A 9,876-nucleotide genomic window follows, 5' to 3' on the forward strand; every position below is an offset into this window, starting at 1 on the left:
CAGTGATGAGAATGACTGTTACAGGTTTCCACCTCTGGTCCCCTGATGCTGCCCTCAGCGGCCACCCTGCACGCTGACACTGGCATGGGGCCTACCGGTCCAGGGCCCTGCAGTGGTCTGTATGTCTGTGCACACACCCGGTCCAGTCTACACTGCAGCAGTTGCCACGCTCACACCTGAAGCCAAATTCCAAAGGAGAGAAAAAAAGGACTGCTGGCTTTTATTTTATCTGCTCTATAGAATCTTCCTAAACGCTAGAATGACTTTCCTATACATAACTGAAGTTTCTTTTTGATAGCCTATCGAAATGGGCAGAAAAGAGTTTCACAGGTAAAGGAACCTTTTTCAGAGATTTTTTTTTTTGCTAGGTCAGCAAAGTTTCTACTTTTGGCAGGGACCATTTTCCATAAATGAAGGTACTTACTCAAAAAGGAAAATACAGACTACTTACATGTAAAAACAATCACTGAGGCTGTAAAAGTTATCTCCTATCAGAAACAACTGATTTTATATTGTATCCATTACCAGAAATGTCATATCATTATCAGTTTCAAAAGGCTTCCCTCAGACATACTGGAATATTGCACCAAACAAACAATTTTATGGCATTTAGGGTTTTTTTTGTTGTTTTTAAGAACTATGATAAAAGATCATCATGGTGATTGAAAAATGATGGTTAAGGGTTTTGTTTATGGATGGAATTCTAATGTAGATAATTCATCAAACTTCTAGTGAAACTTATGTTCTAAGTTCATCAAGGTCCTAAGGCTTAGTAAGGAATAAATAAGCAAAAATATCACCTGTGAAGAAGGAATATTTCAATAGCCTAAAGTAGAAATAAATACAATGCAATATGTAACATACCCTTCTATGAAGTTTTAAAAATATGTATAGTACCTAAATAAACGTGCACGACAGCTAACGATACATGCAAATAGCTTTACCTATGTTTAGACTTAGGTATATATGGATTAAAGTAGGCATCCTATTTACATAAAATTTACATAAATATTCATATGTATTAATTACACAAAAATCATTGTAACAGTACTATGTTTCAAGTATATACTTAATCTTTAAGAAAGTAAATGAATTTCATGTTATCTTCCAAGTAAGGTAGTATATTTGTAAACAATAAGTATTTTTTTACTTCTTTATATTTCAATGGTCAAAGCCACAAGAACATTAGGCACACAAATTATTTTATTGCTATTTAGAGACAATCCAGTCTAATGTTGCCTTGAAACAAATTTGGTTATATTTAGTAACAAAGGGAAAGTAAAATAAAGGAAATAATCCAAATTTTCATGGCTCATAGAGCAAAATAATTGCAAATTGATACTGTGCTGTGGAGAACGATCAACAAGAAGAAAAAACACACTCAAAGCTTAAATATGTCATGCACACATACACTTGTATACTATGCATACATGTGCATCTATGTGAAATAAAACCAGTCTGTGTAATGTTATAATAACCTGGTAACATGCAGTCCCTAAGTAAGGGTGAATACTGGTTCATAAGTCAAATTACCTAAACAAGAAATAAAACAGTGGTTTCATGGATTTGACAACTGAAATCATAACCACCTAGTAACACAGTGTATACTGATGAAGAAACAAGGTGCAAAGTAAACAGTGAGAAGGCAGACACTCACCTTCGGTGCCATTGGGAGTCATGGAATTACTATTTATATGAGAGTTATCGAGTTTGGGGGATTCACTACTACCACTCAGACGGCTATGCGGGCTGGTTAGATCCTGCATTTCCATAGACCTAAAGACAAGAAGCCTTCCGTTTGACAGATGTACCAAATTCATAACCGCACTATTTAATGTGCTAACGACTTGACACCTTCTTTGAAACACATTCGCACAAAAGTCCCATTGTATCTATCTTCTTCGACTCAAAATAACTCGTCTTACATTTTCACTTCAGCCATCCTTTCATAACGTAACGTGTACTATTACAAGATGTCACTGGCCTTACCTATTCAGCCATTCATATAGAGGTTTTTTTTAATCTCTTTTTCTCTCCTCCGATAGCTCATCAAGTCCCAAGATCTAATGAGACAATTCCATCTATTTTTATTATCAAAGAAAACAGACCGTCATGCTTTTCTTTTTAGGTGGGAAAAACCCCCCAAGGCATTATTTTTCTAAAAGACGAAAGTGTAAAATTGAAAAAAAAAAAAATCACTTTTCTATGGAATCTCTTTCATCTAATAAATTAGCACTAGGTACTCCCTTATAATTTACCGCCCAATTGTAATTTAATGGGTCTCCAAACCAAATACAACACTTGAAGCCTATAGTCCAGTGACAGGGAATGAGATGTCCCTGATGCATGTGTTTACTCTGGTAAACTGCTTAATTGTTCCTCTGTCTCCCTTGAAACAAATGCAGCATTAAAACATCCTGATGTCGGCTGGCTTGTTTGCTTTGTGAATTACATAGAGCCTGCCCAAGTGAGGAGGGATCAGGCCACCATCCAGTGAGTCCCCAGGAACACGAGCAGTCAGAATACCTCAGCTGTCACCCACTCAGGGAAATAAGAACAATGCCACTGCCCTGCTCAAATTGGGCATTTTTTACAACACGAAACCAGCGAAATCCCCCCCCCCCCCGAAAGTTCTTCGACTCAGCAGTTGCGTATGCCCTACAGGGTACAGAAGCCACTATTCATGTTCACAATTTCAGAGCCATTCACTTATATTGCACCTTTTCTTAATGAAGACAGGCGAGCATTTGTTTAAAGTGACTAAAAACACACCTAGATACCGTTCTGTTTTCTGACAGCCAAGTGTTTGAAAGTCTAAGCCCTATTCACTTTATTTTAAACTTTGTGTTGTTCTTAAAAAAAAAAAAAGGAGGGGGGTTAATATGTATGAAGCTAAGACTGTCTGCTCCTCATCCCCACCAGGCCAATAAAAGCTACAGTCATTTTAATTTGGAGGCTGCACTTAAACTGACTGTAAACGTCAGTTTTTAAAACGGCTTAACATGAACCGTTTTACTTCCAAAGTGAGTTCTGACTTCCCCAAGTCTTCTGGATTCAAATGGGGAATGGCTTAAAATCCAGTGTTTCTCCCCTCATTCTCATGACACATTCACAGTTTTCCTAACCCCAGAAACCAGAACCCCTAATCATTTGCAAACCCAGGGTCCTCTTCTCTTTCTACATATTGAACAATTTTTTTTACAAGCACACACACACACACACACACACACACAAATGGTTAAGTAATTTCCAACCAAGGCTATTAATAGAAATAATTAAGAAATACTAGACAAAAATAGATAGGGAGGGGGGGTCACAGAAAGGTAATCTCCCCAAATGTCAAATATCAACGATATCCTTACCTGCAACTTGAGGAAACAGCAACATCTGAACTGGTTTGAGATGTTTGCACCTGTGATCAGGGGTAAAAAATTAGAAGCTGTTGTTACTCTGCTTCAGTGTCAGTTCTTAATTATACAGACCACGTGGCTCAGGACTACAATGTTCTCTTTTAACCAAAAGAGAAAAAGGAGGATACTGCAGCGGTGAAAGGCATATTGTCTTTAAGTTGAGGTCTCCACTGTTGTTTCCTCCTCCAGGTCTGCCCTCCTCCTCCCCTTGTTAGGGGGGAAGGCAGCCAAATGACGGGAGAGTGATTCATCACTGGCCTATGACAGCTGCAAACGGGATTACCCCTCCCCCAATCAACATGCAAAGCAGCCTTATCCAGGCAGCCTGGACAAGGTGCTTGGAAAAAAAAAAATAGCTATTAGCAAAATGAGTGTGTTTCACAGCAGCAGTTCAAGCATTAACCCCTCCAGCATCCTCAGAAGATCTTTCAGCTCCTGCTCTCAGCAGCTGAAATCGAGTTCCCGCCCACGCCTTTGCCTCCGGACACTTCTTATCCTTATCGTGATGGTTTTCTCCTATATTTACTATTTGTCATTGAACATTCACCAAAACGGCTTCTGGGCCACTTTCAGGCAGTGCCGGACTCAACGAGAAATGGCAAAGGCAAGTTCTCCTCCCCAGAGTCCCATCGTGGAGCAATGTGCTCATGTACCCAAGCAAATTGAAAATTCAGTGGATGTTTAAATTCAGGGAAATCCATCACTGCCTGGTGAAATAGCAAAAGCAGTTCGCTGTTGGTTTAATTTTCCACCTTTTAAACCAGGAGAGAGAATGGAGAGTTGAATAATCACTTCAGTGTCTCAGCTGGCCAGAGTTCTGGTCTCTTTTGTCTCCAGATGAATCTGTATTTGGCATTTCACTGAACAGCTAACTTAGCTTGCAGGCTTTGCTAGTCACTGCCCTTCGTCCAGAGACAGCAAAACTGCCAGCAGGTGATAAGCTCAGGTGAGGGTGGGCTGCTGGCCCACAAGCTCAGGCTAACGCCTGCCTCGGAGGTAAAGGGCATTCTGCATAACGTTTAAAATGACTCAGAATTCCAAATCTTTGATGTGTATTTTCATTCAACCGGAACAGACATCAATTAGGGTTACAGAACAAAGATGAAAAACCTGAAGCATCTCAAATGGCATTAAAGTTATCCAGCCAAGCATCTTCTGTTGAGTCCTGTTATTTTTTTTAATTATGATTTATGAAATTAAAAAGTACTACCTTTTTGGCAAGAATAAAGCATCGTTAAAGTCTAAATATCTTGGTATAATGTTACATGAAATTTCTAGGTATACTTTTCTAAAATATGTGCAGGATGAAAAATAATTTTAAAGAGATGCCTGAGTATTCAATAAAAGTTTCATTTTAATGCCTACAGATAGGTCATTTGGTGACAACTGGCTTCTGATATTTTTGTTGAAATTAACGTTCTCACACAAGATTAAATGTTTTCCTTTAGAAACTGCAGCGATATACCTCAAGGATAAATTTCCTTTTTTTCTCTTTTTTTCCACTTTTATACACCTGGAATAAATTATAGGTGAGAACTAACTTAATTTTAAGAACTCTCTTGGCTTAATTATGTGAAAGAGTATGTAAAACATACTTTCTGTTACATATTAAAATACATTCCTATTTTAACCTTGGCTAGATAGTATCATCTTAGAAACCTAATTTTAGTTTCCTTGTATACTTTGAAAGTTTGATTATATTTATATTTGAGGTTTAACCTATCCTATTTAAATGCAAAGTCAATCTGTTAATTTAAAAAAATGAACTTCAAAATAAGAATCATTCTAACACGCTTTCTCACTGAAAAAAATGCATTTTCACAGCAACATACTTTGTTTTAGGCTGGCTGGACTCAGTGTCTACTGTACTTCGTACACTACAATTTTTGAACCCGTATCCATGATCTTCATTTCATTAAGTATACATCAGATATATTCTTTTGTGTCTCAAGGATTATTTAAACCATGTGTTGTGTGTTACTGTTTTTAAAAATGACTCTTTAATCAAAATAACTTTAAAACAACTAATCCTCACTTAGGCTGGTCAGCTGAATCCACATCGTGGTCCAGGAAAAATAAATCTACTCTCAAGAATGCGAATGCAGACAACAATTAGACACAGATGTGAGCAAAATTAGTTACAGTTTACAAAATGCTACACTTCACATGCTTTTAGTTTTTTATGTGTAGTACAAGATTACAGTGCAGTAAGAAAACATACTCTTGTAATGACTTATCTAAAAAGAACACCTATTTCTGATTGGCGTTGATTTTCTCTTATGTTTGCCAATATCTCTGGAAGGTTCTAGGTTTTCAAGGTCTAAAAACACAATGTGCTGCAAAAATAATTAATTAGGCGCCTTTCCATTCAAAGAGAAAAAAAATATTTCATGGTTTTCAGAAAAATGCTGTTAGGCATTCAGTAAGCTCATATTTTCTGCTTTACATCCATAAACCTAGTATGTTTCTTGTCTCCTCCTAATCTGGTATTTTTAATTCAAATGCTCCTAGGAGTGCAAAAATATTTCCCATAACATTATAAATGGTCATCTTAGATTACAATGAAGTCATTTCACTTTAATGCTTTTTAAAACTCTTTGTAGAGAATACCCAGAGTAGCGTACTGACAGAGTTGTGAAAATACAGAGAAAAAAGCAGAACTTCTTAGAATTTCAATTCAAGAATCCTCAACTAGTAACTTTGACTTCTGATTAGTTAATGAGGTCTTTTAAGTTTGCCTTTTTTCTAATTAAATTTCTAATTCTTCACAGATGTAACTTTTGTTGATGTTCAATTTGTCTCTCTCATTTTGTTAAACCTCACATAGTACTTCGCCAATCCATTGAATAGCCACATTAAATCTGTTAATACCATGCTCTTCAACCCCAGAAATTATTTCCAGAAGGCAAACTTGCTTTGAGAGATCATCAAACAAGACTTAAGGTACACATTTTATCACATTTTCCCCTACCACAGAGCTCAGGCTGCAGAGCAAAATTCATGACTTTTGCACTGTTTATTATACTTTGCTAAATTACAAATCAAAAGCATCTGACAGAAGATCGTGTATGAAGCCAAAAAGTTAATAATGTTCTGTGAAAAGTAAACTGTAAATGGAAAGGGATTCTAGATCTCAGCAGCAGAGAGCAAATAAAATGTAGGTACTTGTTTAAATTATGGGTTTTCCATTGGCTTTTTTGCTTGCTAGAAGCAATTTTTATAAAATGACTATAATTTTAAACTTTTTTTTCAAACTCAAAAGAAATTTTCAAAGTGAAAGTACTGAACTTATCTAAATAAACAGAGTTGGCAGGCGAGCTAGTTTTGCCCAACCACAGATCAACCTGAGTACTCCCAAATTTGAAAGACAATGGCAATTTTCTAATCAGAGTGTATTTTATAGGAAAAAAAAAAAGGTGCCTTAGGCAGAAGCCTGCTTTTAAATCAGAATATATTCTTGCTAAAATGTTCCTCAATCAACATTTCCAACCATGGTGTCAATGATGTAATAAAAATCTAAACCTAAAATTGAAATGAACTTCCAGGAAGAGGTAGATGTCGTTTCAGTGTTAACACCTACCTCCTTCTTTATCGGACTCCATAAAATGAATTCTTTAATACCCTTACTGATTTTAAATGTAATATACTGTATCACTTTTTAAAGTATCTTATTTAAAGAAAATGACAAAATAGAGTCCCCAGGAAAACAAAAACAAGTACGTGAAGGACACTGATTCTACCTATAGACTTGACGGATTGTTTTCAAAATTAGCATTTATTTAAGATGTTGAATGTAATACTTTCGATAGTTGATTAAATGGAAGGGGTTTTATTCTCACTGCGAGTATTTTTTCCCCCAAGGTATTCTTACAAAATAAATTTTCAAATTTAAGAGGAAATTTTCTTTTGAGAAAATCATTTATTATGTCTACCAAACTCCCAGAGCTGTTGACTTCCCTTTGGCATTCTAAAACTGAACAGTGGCTCAGTTAGGCTGCTCTGTCTGTCACCACGAAGAATTTTCAGGATTGAAAATCCAGGGCTGTTTGCTCACTTAACTGAACACTTTGGGCCTTAGGAGAACTCAAGCAGCGAGAAAGCAAATATCAAATATTTGATAATGCAAAAAAGCATGACTATTCGTGTGTGCATGTCTTCAAATCCCAAACGGTGGGCGAAAAGACTCACACGCCTAAAATAAAACCTACTATGAGAGACACATCAAGAAAACAACCCCCAGCCTATAAAACTACACTATGTGCTTAACTAGCGACTTTTTGTATCCCTTGTCATTTTAAGAAATGAAACATAAAAACACTTGTCTACATTCAGTGACAGCTCTGAATTTACTGAATTCGTGCAAAAGCTGTGCTTAAATGTTTCAAAAACTCCTCCCAAGAAATATAAGCCCATGAGTCATTAGCAATTCATATACTGATTTTGAATGACAAATATTTTAAGTGGTAATTCAAAAGTTTAAGAACCTTGTTCTTAATTTCAAGGTCCATTCAAGTCCTGTTAAGTGTCAATAAGTGAGAAATATATTAATTTGGCAAATGTTTATTATTTCACCTTTTGAAGATGAGCCCTTTACTATAATGTTTGGGAAATTTGTTTATTGAAACGAAAGGATTTCCTTCCTTAAAAAGTGGTTTCAATTTATTTTTGTTATCTGTCGTCCTTTGAAAATGTTAATTCCTTCCTCCTTTTCTCCAATCCAACTAAAATGTATAGGAAAAGTTATCTGTGTGTTGCAATGGATATAGACAGATACCGCTTTAATCAATATCACACAGTAATAGTTGAGGTTTGTGCAGAAAAGAGATAATGAAGTCATCTCCCTACAAGAATCTAGCGATGCAATATACTTATTTACATAGAGCACAACAAAAGTCATCTTTAACAATTAATTTCTAATTACCTCTTAATGATTCTAATCGCTCAGCTAATTTAGGGGTTAAAACTTATACTTTTACGATGGAACCCAGTGGCCCATAAAGCACTGGGTACAAAGTGTCATAATCTTCCCCACGCCCTAATGTTTTTCTTTTAAAACAAATCAAAACAATAACTCAAAGCGCTCCTGTTATCTTGGGCTTTGCCCACAGGACAGCTGTTGTCATTCAGAACAGTTTTTCAAACAGTCAGCTTGTACTTACAGCGCTTACATCTGCTGCATCCACCAGTTTCCTGGGCTCCTTCGAATTTTCTGGTTTAGCAAACCTCCATTCCTGACATAGTTTTGCTCCTGGGTAAGGGCGCGGGAGGGCTCTTAGGGGCTCTCGGCGGAGCCCGGCGCTTCGGGCAGCGGAGCGCGTCCGCGCGGGGAAGCGGGGCCGCGAGGACCGCCGCCTGGGCGCCGCTGCAGGCTCGGGCTGCCGAGCGACTGAGCGCACACGCTGGCCCCGGCGAGAAAACCGCCACACTGGACGGCAACAGGAAGGCTCAGAGTCGGAAGTGGCACTGGAGAGTTTCTACCTCGCCCCAAACTCGCAGCCATCAGCTCCCACCGTCCTGTTTAGTCACCGCTTTGAGCCCCGCGCTCTTTCCCTCTAAACAGCAGCAGCTGATAGCATCTGAGAAGCCCAGACAAAGAAACTGCACCATCGCATCCCTCGATCTGTTGGCGCAGCCTTGTAGGTCTGCCCGCGGAGCCTCGGGGCTTTTTTTGTTTTTGCAACGCAAACCACAGCTATTCTCTTGTCCTGTCCTTATTGGTTTAAATGCAACAATTGAGAGGAGCCCTGCTCTCTCTGACTCAACCTTGCTGCTCCGAAAAAATTTATTATGTAAATGAACGCGCCCCATGCTATCTGAATAAACAGCTGTGTGAGAATCGCTTCTCGGAGACACTGTCAACACACATCTCTTGCTACAGCAGCTACCAATTACGAGCTTTGGGGAGTAGTTACACGTTATCTTTCATACTTTTCCAAAACTTGTTTTCAGGCCCTGAAACTTAGGGAATCGATACTTTTCCAAAAAAAAAAAATTTTTTTTTTTCCGAATGTAACAACTAATAGGTCTGGGGAAAATGAAAACTAGAATGGCCATTTCCATATTAAGTAAGCAAAGGGAGAGAAAAAGCAAACGTGTAAGCTATTATCAGTTTAACAATGAAAGCCTGAATGTTAATTCTGCAGTGATTTCTAGAATGGCAAGTTTTACAGGAGCAATTTTTTTGGATATGAACCAGATAATATTTCAGTGTTGATATTTTAAAATGATTCTGGGGGAAAAGATTTATTTTACCTAGAACTCTTTCCTTACAGTCTGTTCTTTTAAAAAATTCTAACTAAACTCAATCTATGCATGAAAGTCTACAATGCTCACCTAGGTAGTTGAGCTATTCAGATTACGACTAAATTACAGTTTAAAATATTTACTTACTATCATGTTTTAGGCAAATAAATGACTTCAGTTATTAGATCAATAACTTAACCATTATATTGATTTCAAATATTTA

At 37.4% G+C, this 9,876-nt stretch overlaps 1 protein-coding gene across 6 annotated transcripts in view; it reads right to left on the bottom strand.

Moving 5' to 3' along the window:
• EYA1 (EYA transcriptional coactivator and phosphatase 1) overlaps positions 1-9,876 on the bottom strand; it is a 325,931-nt gene that overhangs the window by 150,476 nt on the left and 165,579 nt on the right. For all 6 annotated transcript variants that reach the window (XM_082432589.1, XM_082432593.1, XM_082432591.1 and 3 more), the window contains 2 exons: positions 3,363-3,412; positions 1,658-1,776 (listed from right to left, as the gene is read on the bottom strand). In XM_082432589.1, the coding sequence (XP_082288715.1) occupies positions 1,658-1,776; positions 3,363-3,412 (169 nt within the window). Of the gene's footprint in view, positions 1-1,657; positions 1,777-3,362; positions 3,413-9,876 lie in introns of those variants that run through there.

This window comes from Balaenoptera physalus (assembly GCF_965194825.1).
Source record: "Balaenoptera physalus genome assembly, chromosome: 17".
In the NCBI taxonomy this organism is placed as follows: Eukaryota; Metazoa; Chordata; class Mammalia; order Artiodactyla; family Balaenopteridae; genus Balaenoptera; species Balaenoptera physalus.